Here is a 24,454-nt window from a genome sequence, read left to right as displayed (position 1 = left end):
TTCGCTGGACAAGAAGATATGCAATTGTCGAAAAAAAAGGTAGTTCCTTCTGTGCGTGACTTCGCATAAATCTCGCGGCGAGCCATCGAATTACTCTTCAATTGATCTGTCACCTTCGTCCTTAGCGAGTCGAATTCGCTAATAATGTAAAGTTACATAGAAGCAGCACGTCCGGTCGCGTCGACAATTCGCACGCGCTATGCCACCGTGCAGAGAGGTTCGTAAAGTCTCGTTCTCATGTTTTGCTTCGAGCAGCTTAAAAGTACAAATTCCATTTCATGGATTCAAGTTACTCGATTGCTGAGATCAAACACGTAGAACAGCATTGAAAGGATATTTCATATAAAATAAAGCAACAGGTTCACAGTAATAAACTTAAGTATCTTCGAGCAAAAAAGTGGAATGTGACCAATTGGAACACGATTTTACTTAAAGTAAACAAGCTTGGAATTGGTGTAGGATCAATGGCGGCGATATCGGAGCCACTTGGACACGACTCGCGGGGCGGTTCGATGCGTGGCATAAGCGGCATTCCAACGGGGCGCGTGGCGTCTGCGTCCGGAGGGGAATTCACCGGACACAAAGAAAGTCCCGCGAAATGCCGGGAGTTCCAGACGCGTAAATCGTTCAGCGCCTCTCCTGCGCATAGGTGCGCACCAGCAGCGCGGGGTAAATATAGACGGCGTCCAAAAATATGTCTTTCGGCCCGCACTTAAAATCGTAGCTTCCGCCGTGGCTGACGGGGACTTCGTTACCTTTAGGGCCATCCTCGCCTCTGTGTTTTTACGCCGCCTCTGCGCGAGCGTTTGTCTTCCCTCTCATCTTCTCACCGTCTACGAGCAAGTTTCATGGAGGCTAACTTGGATTTGGTTGCGTGGCAGGGAAGTTTGACCACCCAGATGGAGAGACTCCTCTTGTGGCTTCCTCAGAAGTTCCGAAGGACACGCTGGATGATGGACTGTTGAGAAGAGGGTAGGCGTTTCGCCGCGTGGACGGTTATACGACAAGTTGTCTTGTATAAACGCGAGGCTCGAGTTTTTCGTGGCGAAGCATTCATGGGGGTGGGAGAAACTTTCAGACGACCTCTAACACCATTTTTTACATTTTTTAAGCACAAGATGCTTCGAATCGTATTGGTAGATTGAAGAGTTTGATGGTTTTTTTTACAATTAAATTGACAGGATTCGAGAATAGAAATTTTACTTCCTTTAAAATATTGAACGAGCGAGTTGAAGTTCCGTTAAGCGTGATAAATAGAAAACGGTTTCTAAAATTAGTCGTGGCTAACCCTATTACGTATAATACACCATATCAATTGCTCGAACAGCAGGACTTAAGGGAAAGCTATAAGAGTTTTGGGCAGTCTGATTGCTTAGTGCAGCGATGCGGGAAATGAAAAATTTCGGTCTAAAGTAACGGTCCACTAGCTTGTATAATCGATTCCTGGCTTTACACGTCTCGCATTTTTTCTTTATATTCCTTTATATACCTTTGCGTTGGTTTCTTCGTTTCTTTTTCAATGCCGAGCATGGTTCACTTTGATTTAGGGTGTGGAAAGGTTGGAGGAATACAGTTTAATGGAGATCGGTTTGTAAACAGCGGAACAAGGGGGATGATTTACGAGTGAACGTGCTCGGAAGACGAACGAACAGAACGTGATGTAGCTCAGCTCCCTTCTAGAACTTAGCTCGTGAAGATTCTCATTACAATCGACACTGCAACCGGTGATTCTATTTTTGACAGTCGAAATGAAAATTTCTTGATACCAAACATCCATTAATCGTTATGGTTTCAATAGAATATCCGCTCTAATCTCATTCCAAAGTCATTGCACGAAGAGTCAATAATCCTGACATCTTCGTAGAGCAATTTGAATCGAGTCGCAAAGACGACTCGACGGAGCGCAAACATTTGTCCACAGATCGTACCATTCCCACGACAAACCGCAGACATCGGCTCGTTGGCGCGGGACTAACACCCGCGCTACGTGTCCTCCATAGTTTGTAGAAGCAACAGTTCGTAAGTTCACTGTAAAGTTCGGGAACCACCACAGGTGTAAATTGCATTAAGCCGCACTGATCGAGTTTCGTCGAGCACCCCGAGAAGGTTTCACCTTCGTGAAATCGCTCGTTAGAGACCATTCCCGGGTCGTTCTCGCGGAAGTTCACCCGGCCAGGAAAAGATCGATCGATCCCACGGATCGTTGCCGCGCGCGCTCGCCCGCCTGTCCGATAAATAAATTGGATTCGACGGATCGATGATAGAGAAAGGTCCGAGGTAACGATACACGACTCGACGATTTCGAATTTGCGCGATCTACGTCGCGAGCGATCTTCTATCGGCTCGATCTATAAATTACACGGTATCCTCGATCGTTGATTTGCACGCCGTGGAAATCTTGTTAGCGTAACGACTGCAAATCTGTTCTACGTTCACCTGCTATTAATCATGTTCGCGACGCCTCCATGATTCCCTTTTGACTTCATGTCTCATTTTCACGCGTGAAATCGTCGCTGATGATTTCGAGGAATGTCCAGGTACCGTGGAAAATTGACGGTTCTTCATTTTATCGGTACCATTTGCAAATGGAAATTTGATTTAATTCTTGTTGAAACGCTGCGGAACGAATCGAATTTGCTATCTCCTAACTTTGACGCCACGATTGAAACTCTGGGTTGTTTCGTACGTATATAGTTGAAATCGTATGTACCTTATCAGAGTATTCAACGACGAATCTCAATTGAAACGTCATGATTATGGGGCGCAAACACGCTCAAATGTAATTCAGTTCAAGCGTATGCTAATTAGTATCTCGTTAAAGAAAATTCCGGTCTACCCTGCGGAAAAGATAGGTCGTCGTAGAAGCATCGACAGTGTTTCATCAGGTTTTTGCGTCCGTTCGTTCTAATCAACGTGTTCCTCGCACTCTTTTTTCTCTTCTTTAATAGAAAGCAACTTTGTAAACGAAATGGAGAGAAATTTTTCTCCCTTCATAAATTGGACAATATTCATGGGCGGGGCAGTGAAAGGTCCGTTTTTATGAATTATCGCGAAGGTGTAAAAAGAAAATTTGAAAACGGTATAAATTGCAAATATTAAATGAGAAACGTACTTAATATCTTTTAGCTGTTTCGTTATTTCAAACATGATTCATGGTTTCCTTTATCCTTGGACCAATATTTCATATTGTAAATATTTCTGCCTATTAATGATAAGTCTGGCTTTATGACTTCTGCCATTAATCTCGACAATACCATTCTTCGAACATGGCCGCTCATAAACGCGACTGCTCGTACGTATGATCGATCGGAACGTTCGTCGCAGTTACGGCTAATCCGTATCACCAAACGCTAATTAAACGTGATTCTATGGTCCATGCATCGAAGGTTAATTGAAAGTGAGTTTGATTCGCCTGTAGGCTCTCTTAATAGTAGTCCACTGGATTTGCAGCACAGCTGCGCGTAACACAATATAAAGTGCGATCGTTCGACCTGTATCCATTCGTTTCCAGGAACGGATACAATCGATTCCAATAATGAGTGAACTTCCATTTAGCTATGGACTGGGATAACCATTAGGGATTAGGGTAACCGTTCGTGCGGCTCGTAATGGCGCCGAAACGACCATCTGCCATGAGAAATGTAACGCTCTTTAGGTCAAAGCCACCAAACCTAGCTTTATCAATTCTCGAACCTGACGAATCGCTTGTCTTTAATGGTATTTTTCACAGTACCAACGTTTAATTGTCGCACGGTGTACACTCTAGCGTAGAGGAATTACTTGCACACTGCATTTAAATTCAATGACGCGAGCGCAATGGATTCAGACGCCCTCCATCCATCACGGTTTATCTCCTTACATAATATTACAATTTGTAGCTGGTAATGAGCACACTTACAGATACGATCTGAACAGGTACAATTGAGTTGATCTTTATTTAAAAAATTCCTTCCACTCGTTCGTTAATGATTTTATTCGGCCAACGTGAATATCAACCGCGTATCGATGATCCAAATCAGAAAATATTCTCGTACCAACACGGTGAATATAAAAAAAAAACCTAACGAGCTGAATGTAGAACACGCAAAAGTCGTGTTCTGAAATTAATTGCCAGCCGCAGCTACAGAAAGTTGCTACTACACACTTAAGCTCATTTTGATTTATTGGTATTTAACTCGTTTATCGGACATCTAATTTCACCACTCAATTAGAAACAGTTAAGACTGTGTTGGTTGCCCGCCGATCGGGAATTACGATAGAACGAATTAAAGCGTTCGATTTCACCGTCATCGGTGACCACAATGGTGGGACGCGTAACTCGCTCGGGGGCGTCAAACTGTTTAACGGCTGGGGCCGTATCGACACGATCCTGTTTCGTTACTTTTCGTATCAAAGTTACCACACGCGTTCGCGTCTATAATACGAGTTATTGTCGCCAACACCGGCCGAATACTTTCAACAACGCGGCCAATCGTCGACATAAAACAGCTCCGGTTACCATTAGATTGGGTTCTATCTGTAACACCGTTACGACATTAACGCCCGCCTTAATGCCGGTGGCGTAACGCTGCCGTGCAAATGGATGCTCGTTAGAGCTGAGAAAACGCGACTGGGAAAAGGTGTATCCTCGAGACGAGCGTTGAATCTTCTGGAACACCTCTGAAAAGGTCGCGCAACTTGTCGATTCGCGGCTAGATTAGAGCCTGCACGAGGCCTAAATAGATGTTCTCCCAGGATTACAGCGGGATGAGCCGCACGCTAAATAAGTAGTTGCATTAAGCCACGTATTCACTGGTTCGCGAGAAGTGCTCTTAAATTGGTACCCGTAACGCGTCGTTACGCGGTTCGTCGTCGACGTAGCACCCCTGAAAAGCCACCCAAGCGTGGCCTCGTGAGAAGAGAATGTTAGTTTGTAACGAATAGAAAGAAGAGTGCAGCTCGATTGTGACGGTAGTTGGACGATAAAAAATATTACTGTTATACGTTTCACGTTATTTGCTGGTAATCCAATGCGATCGACCAGACGAGATGATTGGGCGTCGTTTTCTAACTTCTCAAGGAGATCCACAGCGCTTTAAATGGTAACCTATTATTTCTTTCAATTACCCGCTAGCTGGCCACCGGCAACTCGTTTAAAAAGCAGTCTATTCCATTTCCAGGGAAGCGCAATTTAGTCTCGTGTTGGAGGAAAATTATTTTTCCAGACAGGATTAATAGGTACGATCTATCTTTACAACGATCGAAAGAGATACATACAAGGTACAGATTTGTAGCCTTTATCGAGAATACTTTCCTCTACGTAACTTTGAGTTAAAAACATGATACAGTTCAATTTAAAGCTAAATTGGTAAATATTGTTGTACCGCTGATAAATTGGTTTCGGCGAATAGGTCGTCGGAACGTCCACTTTCAGATTCCACGCGTATTGATCAAATTATTCATGTGTTTACTCGCGTATCGCAATACGAACTGTATAGCAAAATCGATAGTATACTTTGGCTGACCCGATAAAGTCCGTATCATTTCTCTGTAATCGTTCTGAGTGGTAGCGCGCTACTATTCGCTACACCCTGATCACCGCGGTTAGGAAATGTTTCATTCTCGAAGCAAATCTGGTGCTAATACGTTTAATATAGTTTCGAAATTTATCAGCAGGTCCAGATGTGGGTCAGCCAGCAAGAACACTCGCAGTCTCCGAAGCTCAGCAGACTTTTCTGGGATCTCCAACCGGCTCGCAGCTGTGACTTTCCCCGATTGACCTCGCAACTCCACTCAACGGGACACCTCCGTGGTCGTCGTGAAAATAACAGGATATCGATTAACTCTTTCCGGCGGGGATACCAAGGAACGTTTCAACGCCATCGTTACGTCGGGTAAGTAATTGAGCCGTTCAGTTCGCCAGGGAATTAGTAAGGGGTTAGTAAAGATTCGCAAGGGTGAGATTCGAATAAAATTTCTCAGAAGGGTCATTTTACGTGAAAAGGTCTGAAGACACCATTGTACTCTATAATAAAGCATCGTTCAGGCTAGTCAAATTGCTTCTATCTTTTCAATCGTCTGGTGACTTGAAAAGTGAGCTCTTAATCGTGACTAGTAAGAATCGACGCCATTTTGGTACCCATTGTTCGAGCTCGAGCTGAATAACTGAACGCGTTGGAACACAAATTCAAAGTCAAATTGGTTGAACTCGAGGGAGTTCGGGGCAGGTAACTTTCGACTATTCTGAACGAGGCTTAAAAGTTGAAACGCGCGAAGACTTACAGCCTGGTTGTACGGAGATACAGAATTGCCGCTGCGGCGAAATCGTCTGTATCGCGTTTCGAGGAAGCCGCATCTCGAGGCTCGTATCTTCCCCGTGAAACACGACTTCCAATAATCGTTATTCGCCGTGCATATGCGCTTTCTCGAACTCGAGCATGTTCATCGGTCCGGAGGGAAACGTGGCCGGGTTCTACACAGTGTAAATAAAATAGTGTCCAGGGAGAGAACGCGGAGCACGTGGCACGTGACTAGCGTCGAACGTCAGTACTCTACGTGGAATAAAAAATGCACGCCTCTCCGCGGACAATCGCGAGAAGGCTACTAATTAATTGTTCCGTAATTGCTCCCTGTCGGGTGCACAGCGTTCTAATTAGGTGCGCGTTCCTTTCTGTCTCGAAGCTATGCACTTAGTTGTTCGGGTCACGACGGTAAGCAGGTGGTGATAGTTGCATCTAGCACTTCGATCGTGTGCTAACGCTTTCCATGCAGGTCTCTCAATCGCAATTGTAAGGCAAAACAATTGGCAATGCACATGGAAATTTATTTCCACAATAAAATCTCTATAATACACAATCATATAGCTGGGATACGAAAACAGTCATCTTCAAGTAAGCACCCTATACCATGAAACAAAGATATAATCATTTCTAAACGTTTAACGATCTTATACGCTGTATCTTCGCACAATTATTCCCCACAGTATATATTGTACACTACATACTCCAATTTCACACAGTTTAATTCACCATCGATTCATTGTTACATATCATTCACCCCGTTCGCACAAGCCTGCTTCTCGTTGCTCAGAAGCAAACGAAAGCAGCGTAGCTCGAGCAACCGATCGAAGATGCTACGTGGCACAATTAGGTGTCACCGATCGGTCGACGGATCTGCGGTCGCAGGCTGAAGCAAGCGGTTCCCGCAGCTTCAGCGTTCCTAACAAGAATGCAAGGAGCAGCGAATTACTATAAAAGCGTGTAATGACAGCGGTGTTACGTAGTCGTGTTACGTAAGATCCGGCTGGAGGCAGTTCAGGTGCGGCACGTGCGGCATAGGTCGACGAAAAGGGTTACGAGAAAGGTTGCTGGAGGAGAGACGGCCGGAGGGCGTTGGGGGTGGGTCAGGCGTCGGATAAGATCGTGAGAGAAAAGAGCTGATGTGTTCGAGAAATGTTGCCGGAACAAAAGGGGAGAATGCATTGCTACGTGACCGGCTTTCGTGAGTGAATCGAACGCCAGGAAACCTGACTCGCCGTCTCAATGAACTCCGTGGACGCATTCTTTTATGCTTTTTCGCACGCGTTCCTTTTCCTGACATTTATTGAAAGGCGGATTCGAGACCGATAGGCGATCGCAGATAGGCGTCGGGTATCGAAACGGCTCGATTGAGTCGTGGAAATTTTTGCGCGATCGAAAATGGAAAATCGACAGGTTCTAAGCGGTGGTTCTAAGTTAAATCGCGGATATTTTATGCGCACAGCGCTGATTAATTACCGCGTTAATTGAAATGCATTCACGCAAATACAGTGTAAATGTTTCGCGTCAGACTTTAACGGTCCTCCATCACGATCCTTCTATAACGTCAGGCGCAAGTTATATGCTTCGTTCCTCCAATTTATAAATCATTTTAGAGTTAGAATCGATGCATCGCGTATGCGTATTTTTAATTAATTTCCGAAACCAATTAAAATGGAATTTATGCGGTAGGTGTGAATATTTTCCATCGTGATATATTTCTTGCGAGTAGAACAATGTTCGTTTGTTTTATTTGCCTCTTATATTAGGGATTCGTTCGTGACGCGCATGGAGAAATTAAGTATACGTTTAAGCGCATCGTTATTCATAGCTGACGCGAGTATTCGTGTCCAGGATCGGCGGTGATCTTCGAAATGATATTACGCGCAAACAGAACTCATAATAAAGAACTGAATAATTTTCAACAGTGAAAGAACGTTTGAATTTATAATTGGAGAGTTCTCGTTCCTAGAAAATAGATAAATAGTTACAGTTTCGCGCGATAATAAATGGATCTAAACGCGCGGCTATCGTTAGATGCCGACTTAATGCGACGAGTAAGCCGCATCGTAGTATGAAATCGCATTGTACGCGATTATTACGGTAATCATATATATATGCACATATATGATCCCGCGCGAATCTACGCTCACTGATGCCGAGGTTTTACTTCCACGGGAGAATCTACTCGTTAAGGTCCCATTCCCAGCGAGATCTTGTGAACTTAATGAGCGGACAAGCGGAAACAACCGTGCCAGAATCGATTCCAGCCTCGTGTGTACCTCTCGGAGAAACTTCTTTCGATTCGTTTACCTTCTCGAAACTTCAATTAATGAAACGGCGCGTAATTAAAACTTTCGACCGTTTTACTTTTTCTTCGGTGAATCGATTCGGCTTCACGCGCTATTTTGGTCCAAGTACAATGACAAATGTTGATGATGATCCGCGTTAGGATTCACGTGACATAATATCTAATTCTTACGAGTATATTCGGCCTCTTTCTTTTTTCTTAGAAGACGCTAAATTTCTTTCCTTTTTTTTCCTTTCATCTTGAAATTAAGCTTCAGCTTCTATTTTTCGTACGAAAATTTCAGTGGAAGTGTAACGACGACAACGTTTTGGTTAGTTATTTCGGAACGATGTCGAACGAGGTTGAGCGTAACGTTTGCGCGCATCGTCGCGGAAGGAAAAGAGAGAAAGAAGCTTTATTTTTTATTTTCCATGAGAAATCCTTCAAGCGGCGGAGAAAGTACCTCCCATATGGCAGATGCGATTAACGCCGCTACACATCGTTGAAAGTTCCCGCGCATGAACGCTGGAACGAAGTTTCTGCAATTATCTTTGAACGCGACACGACCGATTTATGGACGTGACTTCTGCGAACGTGTTTTTCCGTTCCGCGAACTTTTGCGCGCGTACAATTAGCATACGAATCGTTCGTTTGAACGGAACGTGAATGCTTTCTGCAGAAGTCGCGAGAAGTTTACAAAATCGAGCACTTGTGAAAGTAGTCGAAAAATACTTGCAATATATTTTCTTATTTCCGTCTTCGTGTTTTTACAAATACAGGAAATAAAACCTATTTAGATTCTCTAGGATTCTCCAGTAAAGCTATCTCGAACAGTTACCATCAAGCGTTACATTATGTGTTATTGCACGACGAAAAACCGCAGCACATGCAACGACGATTTCTTCTTCTTGCTAGTCTCGCCAGTCACTGACGTAACATTAATCTCCGGACAATTTGTGGCACAGTGGTGTCAATCAGAGTCTGTCCTAGATTTTACGATTCTACGAAAGCTCGCGGTAAAGAACACCAACGTCTCTAAATGGTTCTCCGTGCTACGGTTTCGGAAAGCCTTCGAATACCAACTTGAAGGCGTAACAAGCAAGCTCCCGCGAACGAATCGCCGTTCCATCTCGAAAATGAAATCGAGTCACGTTCAGCCTCCCATCGAGGAAAGTATCGCATATTAACGAGCACTTGAGCGATTGGGAACACGCCTGGCATCCTTTGATAACGAGATGTCAGACAGTGCTCGAGAGTACGTAACTTTTACTTAAATGGAATTTTGTTGCAACTCGAGAAGGATATCCACTTCCGGAGAAATTAATAGTGACTCATATAACGTCCTGATTCAACGTACAGCTGAATGATATTCAATTAAATGTCCATACTTATCTTCCCAAAGTTCAAAATAGATTTTGTCTACGCTCATCTATAATATACCACATTTCTCTATACAAAATTGTTGGTCCAACAACTTAAATGGATCCTACTATTAAGTATAGATCCATAGTGCTTAAATTTCGACGCTTCTCTTGGTTGCAGAGTTAATAACACGCTAAATCTAAAGAACCTTCAAAAAATGGCGAATACGACGATCGCAGCGTAACCTTGGGATACTCCTCTACCCTAAACACTTTCCATCGACGTTCAACGTCGTGGTTGTTCATTAATCATGGTAGATCCCATGGCTGGCTGGGCCGTAATTAACGGGTCCGTGCACGGTGTCGTTAAAAGGCCAGGTGGTTTCCCCCTGCGCATGGCCAATTTCATGGCCAACAGAAGCCCGGCCGTCCCGGACCGAAAGAAATGGTACAAGTTGAACGGATAGGTCGATCCGTGCTCGTGGCTGCGATGAACCAGCTCAAGTGGAATCCTATTAATTATTACTACACGATCGACGATAAGCTTAATTACAAAGGAACGCCGATGCACGTATACAGCGTGGGCGTGTTACGCTGATACGATCGAAGGGGATCCTCGAGGGGGGTAGAATTAACGAGCTCTTTCAATCCGTTCGCAACCACGCGGCAAACTGCTATGGCGCTTTCAGTCAATGGTGTAACGTGTTGCTCCGGTTTTTTGTGCTTTCGGAAACTACGCGAAACATTGCGAAGGATGATGTGCCCTCGAGCGTGATTATAGATACATAGCGATAGAAAATGGTTGATCCTTTACATTAAGTATTAATGCTCGATTGAAAAAGGACCATCTTTCTGGTTGGGCTTTTTTAAATTGAAGTTCAGACCTGAATTTACTCGAAAATCGATGATACTGATTATCTCAAGGATGCATTCTTCAGCACTGACACGTTCTAATCGTGAAACGAAATAGTAGAACCTCCCTCGCGAGACACAATGTGGAATTTAGGTAGAATGCACGCAACCTGGTAGAATACCCTGAATTCCTGAGTCTCGAATAAGTCTCGCAATCTAATCAACTGCTTTGGATTAAGAACACGGGTGACCTTCAAATTCGCGAACATGTTAAGAGTACATCGATCGCTCTGGTCTCAAGGCTACGACACCTGATTGAGATCTCGTAATTCTCAGATCTGCCAGCTGATCCTAGGAATTGGAGTAAAAGGTCGCTCATAAATGGCATTTCTCATTAGTCGCAATACCGTACACATATGCGTGACAGGCATGTATACCGTAAGCTCTCCAACTAATTTAGTATACTTTGGCATCACAATTGTCTAATGAAAAAATTCTCAGCTTCATTACACATCGTCTATGCTCAAATTGGTAGAAATTACAAGTGTCAGACTTCTCGCCAAGGGAATCAGTTCGATAATCGACTCGATCAATGTCTTCTGGATTGCCAAGCAAGATTGCTGATGGCGGAGTCGAATCGATCGCGGACAGGTCGCATTGGTCGCACTTTCACGCGACCTTGGAAACTTGACCTGTCGGAGTGAAACGGCCGGTTCGAGCGCGGAGAAACGATCGACCTTACGCGGCGCAGGTGATACCGTGTTTAATTCAATTCCCTCGCGGACTTGTCGCCATGATTCCGGTCCCCGTTCGATTCAAGCTGAGCCGCGTCTCCTCGAGGGCCAAGGGAACGAACCGTGCGCGACACGCGTTGATATTCCACGGTGGCGAAGACAATGACCCGATTTACCGTCGATAGGAAAATTGGTGTCAATAGCGGCGCCATGCGCTGCATCGGCACACGAGGATCGGAAGTCGAGGTTGTACAATGGCGAACCGTGTGGGCGACGACTCGCGAATGCATAACACGTCGCGTTGCACCTAAAGTGAGCGCATTCACTGATGGACGCGTACTTCACACATGCACGTATTTGCTTTTGCGAACAAGATAATTTTCGTTTCAATTTGGGGATTGTAGCAACTTCTTTATTAACTGCGGACGAATGCTACGGTTCGCAGTGTCAGAGAAGCGTGTTGGTTTCGTAATGTTCAGTAGCTGTAGCTGGAGGAAGTTGTATAATAACAAATGACTTGAATCAATCAATATTTCATTGGTACGTTGCTATCTGTGAACAGATAAATTAATTCTCGGTGAGAAAGTACTTGAGTTCTCTTCGTATGTAAAAGTTGAAATGTATGAAGTTTGTGAATGAGAAATTCCAGAAGAAAATTAGCATACGCTGTGATATTATACAGTAGGATATGTTTATTTAAGCTATGGTGGAAAATGGATGTACATTATAGTGAAACGGCGCAGGGTGAGATTTTCTCTAATTAAAAATCTCCGTACCGAGAAAATTGTGCGCGTATTATAAAGTTTAATTAAGGAAAACCTTAATCCCGTGTAGAATCGCCGCCAATTAGGTAGATTACATCTAACTTAGTCTAAAATTAAATTCTTTGAATAATTCGCGATGAAGGACTCTCCTTTTAATTCCACTAATATGTGTAGAAAGTCACCAGCTAAAAGATTCACTGGTGTTAGGTAATTACATGTTTTCCTTCCTTTTTGCAATTCGTTGAAATTAGTATCAACGATCCGACTGTTTATTGTAAATCCTTGAGAGTAGCGACGTTTATTTACCAAGCGAGATTCAATGAACGGAAAATGTAGCAGAATGAACTGTAAAAATTGATCGTAGTATGCGCATTCTTATTCTGTGCGACGCTTATTATGCAAATGCAATTATTCCGGATTTCCGCTGTGGTTTCGATATGGAATAAGTATAAATACTTAATCGACAGTCCACAAACAGCGTAATTTTCTTTCTGACAACCGGCATTTGCAAATCGCATTACGACAGATAGCTTATTATGGTTTCGTTGCAAGACTGAGCGTATCTTTTCCTAGGTATTTTGTTACAAACATGTATTAGTGTCTCTCACCGTATCATTACTAGAGATTTAATTACACCAAAATATTAGAATTAAATATTTATTACACGAATCAGGATTTAAATATTCTTTAAGGTGCCAAATATAGTGGAACGAAATGAGAAACTACTGTTAATAACATAGACTGATGTTCCAATATTTTTAAGCTTCCATTTATATACGTTACAAGCAAATTTAACAACAAAAGTAATAGTAATTACTTAAATGATTAGTTTTCTAAAGCCATTTCTTGGTTTCGCAATTCTAATCACAGTTTTCTTCGTTACCTAATTGCAATCTACCTTAAACGTTTCTCGCTTTATATGGCACGCATTCAGCTGCGTAATCAATATTTAATATCAATAATTAGTACATATCCCGACAAGATATTCTCTTTCATCCGAACCACTTATGACATTATGAAAAAAATGACAGACATTTCAAGTACACGCATAACTCGATCCTCGAATTAAATTCAGAACGACGTTATTTAAGAAAACCAGAAGATCGACAACACCCGATACCAGTTACGCAACTGGTAAGTAACGCGAATACATGAAAAACAATTCTCTGTTTCCAGTGTTGGAAGAAAACATCGCGAATTGAGACGTTTCGATATCACAATCATCGTGATTGCTTTGCTCTCCTCAACAACACGATTCTCATCCTCAGATCACGTCTTCTGTTTTCTGATTATATACCTCTACTGTCCACGAATATGGACAACAACTAATCCATAGCAGTCCTGGAGATCCTGGAGTCTGTAGTTAGATTTTTTTACAGGTTACAAATTGCAACGGCGAGCAATAAAGTGATTATCGGGGGCGGGTTTGCAGCACAGAGTTTGCACTTAACAATGTCTCTCTCAGAATGTATTTTCATGGGCGTGAAATCGACGCGTTGCTGTTCGAACAGGGTCGAGAACCTGTCGTAGCTCGCGGACAAGTTTCACTTTCGCGAAAAAGTCCCATGGAAAGACGGCCGTGTTTGGAAAATCGATCACGAGTCCCTGCACGTCGCTGCTTTTCCCTGAAATCCCGACACGAAGCCAGGAACCGGTTTCGAACTTTGCAGATGGTACTTAAAAGGTTACAGAAAGATCTATCTTGCTAATACTCTAACTTTGCTAACTTCGTGTAGCTCTTTTAACAAAGAAGAGACCTGAATGGAACATTTTTGAATGAAATTTAAACTACACATCTTTTGGCTGTTATATTTTTCTGACGTTTACGTGTTGCAAATTGAGATAAATTGCGAAAGAGAGAAATGTCTCTTACGATTTCGAAGAAGCAGATATAGAAAATTGGCAAATTTAACATCGAGGTACGATAAACGTCCCAGGCCTCCAGTCAAGCTTCCGCTGTTCCATTACCGATCGCAATTTTCCTCGAAAAACATCGAGGATCGTTCGGCAATTCGGTCGTTAAACCGCGATTACAGGTTCCCACGACTAAATTGGGCCTGTAAAAAAACTGTTCCGCATTTTTACGGTCCATTATAACAGTTCGTAGTCTAGAGATCGCGCTTCCTCATTCCTGTCCCGCGTGACGTATGATCGATACTGGTAATGTATGGTTGGTGTACGCGGCGCCCGTTGCCTGTGATACGATTAGATTGATAGAGGTCCCGATGGAAATTTATTGAAATGGCACGTTACTCGCGCGTTTAGCCGATTCGAATGCTGTGTTTTACCACGCCTTTGGAACAGCGCTATTTGTAAACGAGCGGCTGTCGATAGCGCGAACGAATGTCCAAGCCGAGAAATCGATTTGCGTTTCCAGGTAGTTCGGGGAAGCAAAAATGAATCGTATCCGTCCCCAGAACAGGTTGTTCGAGAGGTCTCCTGTTTCAGGAGTCTATAAATTTGCTGTTTTTCCTCTTAATGTCGAATCGCTAGTTGTAACTCGATTCCTGGGTTGCGTAAAGGACGAAGAATCGCGATCTTGTAGATGAATGGAAGTTATCGTACTGCGTTGCGAACTGTTTCGTAAGGATCGGATATTTAAGACTCTTTATCTGAAGAATATATTCCTTGACGTAGTATGTGGTAATTCGTTTAATGCAGTATTGAATTGCAATGCTAATAAATTACTAAAGGAATATAATTTTGCTTTACTCCGACGTGTCCGTTCTTCTTTAGAAAATCGATCATACTCCAATAAAATGGCCGACCACCTAACTAAATGCCGCGACTAAGCAACTTCGATGCTCAAATTCATAATTGATCATAAAATTTGCAAAGAATGTCGCGAAAACTAAGGAGAGGGAAAGCGAACCTCAACGTCGATCACGGTGTTCCCTGCCAGACGTAACAATGCGATCTTTTCTTCCGATTCGTTCGCTAGGAAGGAAGAAGGTATCATCGTCCGTAAGAACAGTCATCGTCAGTTCAAAGACCCAACGTGTCCGACGATGCGGGCGAATTTCAGTCCTGGGAAAACGCGGGCTGCGAAAGTACCGTGACAATTGATCGAGCGCGGAGCGTAGGCCGCTTCGTTCCGCCGTTTTCGCTTCATTGAGGTAATCGAGCGACGGCCAGTTGGGCGGGTTGAACGAGATCGAAGCGAGCAGTCACTTCGCGCACACCTCCCCAACAATGGAATAACGCCGATTTTCACCTCGATAAATTGTAATCACACGTGTCTAACGGACGGAGGTACGAGAGAAATCGTGAGTTCGATTAGACGTGGAAAAATACATAATATTTCACGTGTCGATCCCTATTGCATCGAGACGGAAGGAAGCGGAGCCTGAATTCGAGAGCTGCAATACGGTTTATTTCTTCGAAATTAAAAACTAACGAGAACTTAATCATCAGAGTAATTACTTAGGTATGCAAGTTAATTATTACTTGTACTCTGGAATATAAGGCGCCTATTTGAGATTTTAATAAACGCAGGAAACTATTTATACATTCGACAGATCGTTTCTTCAGCCTTGTTCCGTCTTGACTACAATAGACAATACGCGTTTACACGGTGACAATATATTATATTAACGAGAGAAAACTTTTGTGGAAGACTAGAAAACGGACAATAAATGGAAATAGGAAGTTGAATACAATAAGAAAAAAGAAGAAAATATGAGAGATCAAGCTGCGAAGATCGTTGCACCTGGAAATCCGAACTAGGTATACATCGAGATGCAATTCTATTTAGAACCAGCACGCATACGAGATGAAGAAAGCGAGAGTCCCGATTGTTTCATACGAATTGAACTTTAAACGAGGCAAGTTCGAAGACAAAGGCTCGTAATTTTTACTCTCTCCGACTTTAGAGAGCGCTGACGCTAACAACTGTCTAACGTTCGTGCGAATTAAAAAAAAAAAAACAAAAGAGGAAGCGTATTCTATTTTTAAAAAGTACTATTTCTATCGCAAGCAATTAACTCGAAGATCTCGCAGTCCCAGCGACTCTGACTCAGGGGAATCAATTCGATGCGGGATAGCATTCCTCCCTTCCTGTCCGACTGCGGTACCCGACAGCTCGTACGAGAAAATGGCGGGCAAACGCGAGCTCGAGTAACTGTACGCTCGTCCGAGAACCGAGCATTTAGGGAGACCGATGATAACGAACGGAACTCAGTCTCACGACGGCCTAGTTGTCACGTCGATGACACTGATGACACCGAAACCGGGTTAACGCGTACGTGCTGGAGCATTGCACTTTGCTCTAATGGACTCGCGGCTCGCAGCTAGCCGACACGGACTGCGATCCGCTTCGAGCGTACACCTTGCTTGACATTGGTAGAATCGCGAGGAAGCCCCGTCAAGAGCAATTCAGAACGGCTATAACTGTCGGTACCGGTTAGCTCAACTTGCTACGAGTTTTCAATTTTAATTCCATCACCAATGGACACAGTTCAGCATGGCAAAGCAGCGTCATCGGATGCGAGTATGCATTTAACGTTAAACTTCGACGAAAACGACCGTGACAGTGTTAGAAGGATTTATTTAACATGCCTATTTATAACACGTAGATAACGTTATCGATGCACCAACGATATCGACAGGAAACCTTGCGATTATGGTTTTCCTGTTGCACTCCTTATCAAAAATCGCTGAATCTCTGCCAGGCGCTATCTGTGTTTGTTATTATACATCACGACATTCTTCTATACACGACGCAATATATATATTAATTCACAAAAAGCTTCCTCGCGCCACTCTAAAACGCCATGCAAAGAACAATCACCCAAACAGCATTCAGCGACGTTAAAAATGATTCTTTCGACGCAGCGCAGCACCTTTGCCGCTCATTAGCATACAACTCGACTAACCCGCGAGAAGGAAGAGACGAGAAGGGTTCGAGACTCACCGCACCTGGACAATATCCTTTTACGATTCCTCTCCCTCGTTCGTCGCGCGTATTTCAGCAACGGGACGGAAGTGGGTTTAATTATTCGCGGCGCGGGCGACACGGGCCGCGTCAAAAGGAGTCGTTAAAATTGTGCGTGTCAGCGGCGGAGCTGACGCGGCGGGAAAAACGAGGAGGAAACCGAAGCGTTTGCACGCTCGCCCGCCGAACGATCCTCGCGGTCTACGTGTAAACTGTCTGGACGCGTGGCTGCCTCGACGAGGGTCCCGTGTGCTCGCTAAATATTCCGAAGACGACGCCGGCTGGAATGTTGCTCTCGTTATCAGTGAAAGTTGCACTATGCAAATAGGTATGCGAACGGTGTACCGGTGTAACGCGTCACTGGTGCCGCTCGAGGAATGTCAGGTAGTAGACCTGCTTCTGTAAGCATAACGCGTCCGCGGTGGTATTTTCGGCTACGCGGGACTTTGCCTGTGCTGGCCTTTTGGCGACCAGAACTGAGAGAGGTTTGGAGAACTGGATGATCGGCTTGGATAATTGGAGTGGACTAGTTGCAGGTCATTGCAAGAATTAATTGCACGGGTTATTTAAAATGTTCAAAGAGAACGCAGCGATATCGCGTGAAGAAGGTTTCTTTATCAAATTAATTAGTGATAATATCGTGGGCTTTCGCTTCTATAGGTTTTATTAAAAGTTTGATACAAAACGTGTTGTTAAACTTGTAGACAATAGTTGCGGTTTTAATGATGAATCATTTCGAATCTAAAAATGTCTTTTATTATAAGGATAAGTTGAAGGAGATAATGGTACGATGATCACACGAATAAATATGATGAAAATAAATGACTAATAGTTCGATTGAAATTGCGTACGTAGTACACATTCGTTATCAGAATAATAATGATTCGCTTTTGTACCGCGTATAGGTGTAATCTGTTTTCTATGAGCGAATCTTTGCAGTTCTTCGATGCTATCTTATCGTAGTCGTATAACGCAATCGTTGAATTGTCACTCGATCGAGTGAAGAAATTCAATATCCACAGCTTAATCGCTTTGGATCGTCATAGTGGACGAATATAATATAATATAATATAAATCGATTAAAAATGTTATGAACTTACTCCAAATTAAGATTATCAACTTCTTCCCAAACACGATCGATACTGTCGTCAGAATCATCGTCGGTGCTCCATATTACTTCCAGCTCCGTCGCCGTTCTCTTTCTGAAAACAAGTGTAACACATGGATAATAATTCTCTTCGTCCATTTACAAGTACTTGGATCGTTTCAAGCCCGTTGCATTTGAATTGAGACAATGAGACGAGCGCGTAAAAATGGCTGATCGTCAGCGACGGGGCCATTCATGAAATACAATGACACGCGGCCACCCTTCGCCGGCTGTTACGTAATACACGTCTACAGCTTAAACGAGTTTAATTGACTCTCGCATTGTTTTTCGAGCGGATGGGCTAATGAATCGTTCGCGCGTACATTGAGTCGTGCAGACACCAAAAAAGAAACATTGAGAAGCTGCTACTAAAATAGTGTCTGCTGCGTTACTAATTAATTTAATCTACTGCAGCCAGAATGCGTGCAATGTTACTTATTATACTCTCGTGTCGAATCAACTTAAAACTTTCTTCAAGTAACGCCGTCAAGATTCACGCATTTTAATTCTGCTAAATTTAAAAAAGACTCGTTGGAACCCTCACAAACGAGCCCTCGATTTAACTAAGTTCCTTCGTAAAACGTAAACACAAAGCTGTACACGAGTTAACCCGCAGTTCTCAAGATTCTAAACCGTAACGACGATTCGTTTCAATTATTCGCACAACACCACGAAACGCTATACACCGTCATACGCGTGAATTAATCATAGGACAGAACGAGCGACTTCCATCGGCGTTCTAGCATGAATATGTTACGTAGGCACTCGGCTCGGGTCACACGGAGACGAGGTCAGTGTAGCATAATGTCCTTGTGCCATATAACGCGCTCACGTTCCCATAGAGTCGATTGAAACGAAAGCACACCGGCTAGAAACGGAACCAGGTCCGCGCGCACAGCGAAACATCGACGCCGCTCGTCTCCTTCGCCACGCGAATCGTTCCCAGTCGCCGAAAGCGATGGAGCGACCGACACGATCCGCGATTCCGCGAGAAAAAGGGGCCACCAGCCACTACGGACGTACGGAGAGAGAGTGCATTCACGGTTACGACAAAGGCCGTTGCACTCAAGTGCATCGAGCCAGTCGTTATTCGCGGTTCGACGACCCGATGCTGGCGATTTTTCTTTTCGACGAACGAAAATCGTCGCTGGTACCGGGAATCGGTGCGAGATCGGCGGTTTTCTGGGAAAATTGGCACAGAATCGGTGGCAGGACTGTCAGAAGTGTTCAGAAGGGAACAGAAGTTTGGGGTACGCGACGATCGAAAAGAGGATACGTAGAAAGCGAGAATTTGAGGAAAGATTCGAGAAGAAACTGAGATCCGTGAAAGTTTGTTAATCACGGGGATTCCAGATGAGAGTTCTAGAGAAATAAGAGCTCGTAACGAATATGAGAAAGTGATACTCGATAGAAAACGAAAATTCCGTATAAATGGTTCTTAAAGGCGTAGAAATTGGCTAAAAGTAATCCAAGAAAGTGTGTCGGGAATTTTGAACGATGAAACGCGAAGGTTGATTACAGTTTTCGTTATGTAATTCGTGCCAAATATCTTGATGTATTTGTTCGCGATAAATACTATCTATGCCTAGTAATTATGCCTGTTTACTGATTGCTCGACTGGCTGATGCGTGGTTCCAGCTCGTTCGTATTCCATTCGTGTGTAATTTTGCAAACGATCACCTTCGCTTATGACATGATAGATTGCGAACTAAACGTTACAATCATAGTTCGCTTCGGCTGTCAGGAATTAAGACTCGAACGTTTAATCATGTTTTACGCCGACAACATAATGAAAATTCGCGCAACCAAACGAGCCGTACGCGTTAATGATATTATAATTGATATGCTGCTTGTTAGTCCTTTTGGGTGGTCTAACAACTATGGAATCACGGTTTCCACTTGAATCTGTTACAACGTTCTATGGCACCACAGGTAGATGCAAACGATAGTACTGATTGATGTTATATTATCTCGCTATAATTTTTGAAGCATGAACTACAGACATTTTTTATGTATTATCCGTCTTATCACTATCAACATTTTCTGGAGAAGATGACTTAGGTCCTCATATTCTCACTGTACAATGAATTGACACAGAAGCTAACATTTGATGGTATGCAGGATTCCACGATACACAATTTACTATTCTGCTATGTCCTATTGGAATTGCTACAGGTCATCAATCAGCAGCCAAACCGTTTCCCCATCATTTTTGCACCACCAACATCGTACTCTAATTCCTTCCCAAGATTTCGTAACATTACCTATATCCTAAAATTACGTATGTCAATATTCAACATATCCGTGTCTTCCTTTACACGCATAAAGTGCATTATGTTGCAAATTCAATTGACGTTACAAATTGGTAGAATTGTCCATTGGTAGAAGTCCTCCCGTAACGAATCGACGCGAGTCAGGGTACCAAACATAAGCTGCAACCCAGTAGAGGTGTACCATTAAACAAACCATTAAAAACATATAGGAATCAGCAGCGCTAACGGTGCGAGATATGCGCGAGCAACTAAACCAGAGAGCAGAGATAGATCAACGTAAAACTAGATTACTAAAGGGGGCAAGAATGGCAAGGGAGGCAGCGTTGGACGAAGGGAGGAAGAGAACCGCTTCGAGGAAATTCCTCGCGAGATGACAAATAGAACGTCGTTTATATCGCGAGCGCATTCCTCCGTCAGGAGCGTTGAAATTCATTTGCGACACGATGAAAGTTTTCAACGCCGACCCACTGCGCCAAATCGTAAACCGATTTAACGGGAGCAATTCCCGCGCGCGATCGGCGAACGAGACACAGAGGCGAGGAAACGGCGGATCGCGAAATCTCTGTGGCAATTTGTAGCGCGGAAGTCGCGTTTGGTACTCGCCGCTTAAAGGGACCGTAAGTATTACTTACTCCTCGTTAAAGCCTGAGGATGACATCGTCGACGTCCGCCGTTAACAAACTACTCGCGACGACAGTTGGAAAAAAACAGAGTGGTCTCTTGCGACCCACGTACGCGCGGACACTGCACCACTCGAGCCTCGCTTTGGGCAATTACTACGTTAATGAGTCAGATCTTCGTGTCAGTAGTCGACACCGACCTGATAAGAGGTATCCGTATGATAGCAGGCTGCTACCAAGACACCTGTGATTTTCCTTCCACTCGTAATCGCTTTTCTTTTTTATCTCTGAATAACGATAAACCGGTTGATTCAGTTCTCTCGTATCTGACGAGGGATCTATGGTTTACGACGCAAATATTCGGTGTTTGATCTGTTCCAAGATTCGCATGATCTAGCGCCAATATTCAATTCGTGTAATTAAATTTCAATTTATATGTACGCAAGAGAATATTCGTTTCGTTCTTGTTTTAGTCGAAATAATTTCATATCGTTATCTCCTCTTGATACTAATAAGTCGCGATGCCTAATTGGAGGTTCCTTTGTATACTCGATCGAGACGCAGGTCGCGTTTTCGCAGGGCACTCGCATTTCGCAGCGAAGCAGAATCAGAACTCGATATTGTCATTGGCACGATTCAAGTTCTGCATCGCGCCGGATCAGGTTCTCGGCTAATTGCGTCTTCGTTAATGGAAAACCTGCATTTCGAGATATTATCCGGGTGAATTTCGAGTTTCGAATTGTAATTATGGGTAGCTGGATATCAGGCATTAAATTAGATTTGTAAGATGCATCGAATGGTGATAAGTTGGCTACGTGTGATCATGAATACATTACGAGAGCATAAATATGTTTCGAGTCGAATGAAAAGTGGATCGGAACGTCTGAATAGCAGAGTGGACGTACGTCGCCACTTAGAAAGTGTTAATCACGAAATTGACCGACGTTTCCGTTTAGGTGGAGCTCTCGGAAGAACTGGTTTATCGTATTCCTCCGTCCGTACACGAGCGCGATTGATAAATGGATTCATCGATGAGTACATAGCAAAACTACGGTTATCGCGATCGAATGGTGTTCGCCACCGAAGTCACGATAACGCTAATGAAAGGAGCGCCTACGTATTTTGAGAGCAAGTGAAATTGGAGCTTGACACCGATGCGAAAAAGCGCTCGAGTCCGACGAAATCGTCTCGCTCGTGTTGCGTTTCCCGAGTTTCGCTTGCGATGCACAGGAAACCAGGGGATCGACACGATTTTTCAACAAATATCGCGAACTTTCGTTGCGATGAAAAGAAGTTTGTTTTGCGAATAATTTATTTCTATAAGAGAGATCTGCTAAAGCGTTAAATTAATTACTAGAAAATTGCTTATTATAATTAGAAAGTTTGCTCTGGTATAGATTTCAAAAGCTAAATGTTTTTCTCTTACGTTAAAAATGAAAAAAAAAGAAAAGAAATTGGGATTATGTGGTTGTACGACATTGCGATGCATGCATTTATAATAGAATCATAATCAAGATAATATTTAGTGGAACGAAAATCGGCTGTCCACGAACAAAATTTAAAATTTGTATTAAGAGATTACGTGATCGATTTGGTTTATTAAATATGAGTGAAGTGGTCAGTCTTTCGTTTATAAAAAATATATTAATCAGCTTAAAAATAATACACAGCGTGATCCACTATTCGTATGACCTAGGTTTATGTGAACTTTTTGTTACTTTTGAGGTGTAGCATCAGCTGTAAAAATTTGTCACGCGAATAGAGAATCACCCTGCATATTACACGTTTATTGCCTTCTTCTCATCTTAATTACAGATATTGAAATACTGCTGATTAAATAAAAAAATTCCTTAATTTTCATTGAATAGAAAGGGTAAGATAAATTATACCTCCCGCTTTAGAGGTAAGAGAGAGAAAGATATATAAGAAAGCTATAAGAAAGAGTGAGACAGTTGATACCCACCCTGCTGAGGAACTCCTGGCGCCATCTCTGCAAAAAGTGCTCAAACTGGTCGCACAGCGGTATCGACAGCGAAGTGAACTTCAAAAACTACTAACGCCATCTCCTGGAGGAACTCTGAAGCGAGGTCGGTAATTAGTTTCAGTACTTTCCGTAGAGATGGCGCTAGTAGTTTTTGAAGTTCACTTCGCTGTCGATACCGCTGTGCGACCAGTTTGAGCACTTTTTACAGAGATGGCGCCAGGAGTTCCTCAGCAGGTGGGTATCAACTGTCTCACTCTTTCTTATAGCTTTCTTATATATCTTTCTCACTCTTACCTCTAAAGTGGGAGATGTTTTAGTTTATCGAGGTTAGTTTCCGAATGTCAATAATTGTTTGGAGCACGTGTCTTAATTTCTTGATATCTTATTAATTATTGTGTAGAAATATCGTAAGAAAACGAATCCAAAGTAAGTATAATTTGTATATATATGTGTGTTTATACGAATTCCGCTTAATTTCGTGATTATTAATTAATTTGCGATTTTTGATTCTTAACCTCATTTCCTGATGCGAGCTTATATATTATATCATCGAATTTTTCTTTAGTTGCAGATATATCTGGCTGAAACTAACAATTCGTAGAAATAAAGGCATAGAATGGCAAAATCCTTGCGCAGTAAATGGAGAAGGAAATGCAGAGCAGTAAAAAGGGAACGTTACGGAGCGAAAGAATTGGAAAGGTTAAAGAAAACATTAGGCATCAATGAAAATGGAACTCAAGATGTTGAAATGACAGAAATATCAGAAATTGCTACAGGTAAAACATAGCTATCACGAGTTGTTATTTTTGTTGGATTTCTAGTAAAACGTTTGATTTTTCCAGTTGTCGATGCTAAAGCGATAAAGGAAAGTACAAAATCAAAGGCTGACACCGAAACAAATGGTACAGAGAAAATGGAAGTAGAAGGTGGTAGGATATATAATAAGAAAACAATGTTGGATCAGTTTGGAAATTATCCAGTATGGATGAACAAACGAAAAATTGCTAAGCATAAAAAAGGTAGGGCAAAATCGCAAAAATCAAACACAAAATCGAACAAAAGGTTAACTAGAAAACAGAAAAAGGCAGTAAAGCAAAAGTAAGTCTTTCATACGGAATCAATTGTTCTACCTTTGTGTTTGTAATAAAGAAAAAATATATTCTATTATTGCAATAGAACACCGTACAAGCTCATGTAAATAAACCAACACGGGTCACCTAT

The 24,454-nt window shown here is 42.8% G+C and overlaps 2 protein-coding genes across 2 annotated transcripts in view; one reads left to right on the top strand and one right to left on the bottom strand.

The window, feature by feature from the left end:
- Window positions 1–21,406, bottom strand: part of LOC143422078 (uncharacterized) — a 61,078-nt gene extending 39,672 nt beyond the window's left edge. Inside the window, exons 1-2 of the mRNA XM_076892457.1 lie at window positions 21,262–21,406; window positions 18,310–18,411 (exon numbers count right to left, since the gene is read on the bottom strand). Of these exons, the coding sequence (XP_076748572.1) occupies window positions 18,310–18,411; window positions 21,262–21,287 (128 nt within the window). The 5' untranslated portion in view covers window positions 21,288–21,406. The remainder of the gene's footprint in view (window positions 1–18,309; window positions 18,412–21,261) is intronic.
- Window positions 21,407–23,572: 2,166 nt separating this feature from the next.
- LOC143422102 (protein LLP homolog) lies at window positions 23,573–24,453 on the top strand. The gene is made up of 3 exons (XM_076892509.1): window positions 23,573–23,659; window positions 23,805–24,009; window positions 24,076–24,453. Exons 2-3 carry the CDS (start codon window positions 23,850–23,852, stop codon window positions 24,333–24,335), a joined length of 420 nt encoding a protein of 139 aa, XP_076748624.1. The 5' UTR covers window positions 23,573–23,659; window positions 23,805–23,849; the 3' UTR covers window positions 24,336–24,453.
- Window position 24,454: the final 1 nt, after the last annotated feature.

Source organism: Xylocopa sonorina, chromosome 3 (assembly GCF_050948175.1).
Source record: "Xylocopa sonorina isolate GNS202 chromosome 3, iyXylSono1_principal, whole genome shotgun sequence".
NCBI classification, from domain to species: domain Eukaryota; kingdom Metazoa; phylum Arthropoda; class Insecta; order Hymenoptera; family Apidae; genus Xylocopa; species Xylocopa sonorina.
The sequence above is the reverse complement of the archived record's forward strand: the minus strand, read 5'-3'. Positions and strand labels throughout refer to the sequence as shown.

Coding starts and splice junctions, on each gene's coding strand:
- LOC143422102 (XM_076892509.1), top strand. CDS start 23,850: ATGGCAAAATCCTTGCGCAGTAAATGGAGAAGGAAATGCAGAGCAGTA. Junction 24,010..24,075: donor AATATCAGAAATTGCTACAG/GTAAAACATAGC, acceptor TGATTTTTCCAG/TTGTCGATGCTAAAGCGATA.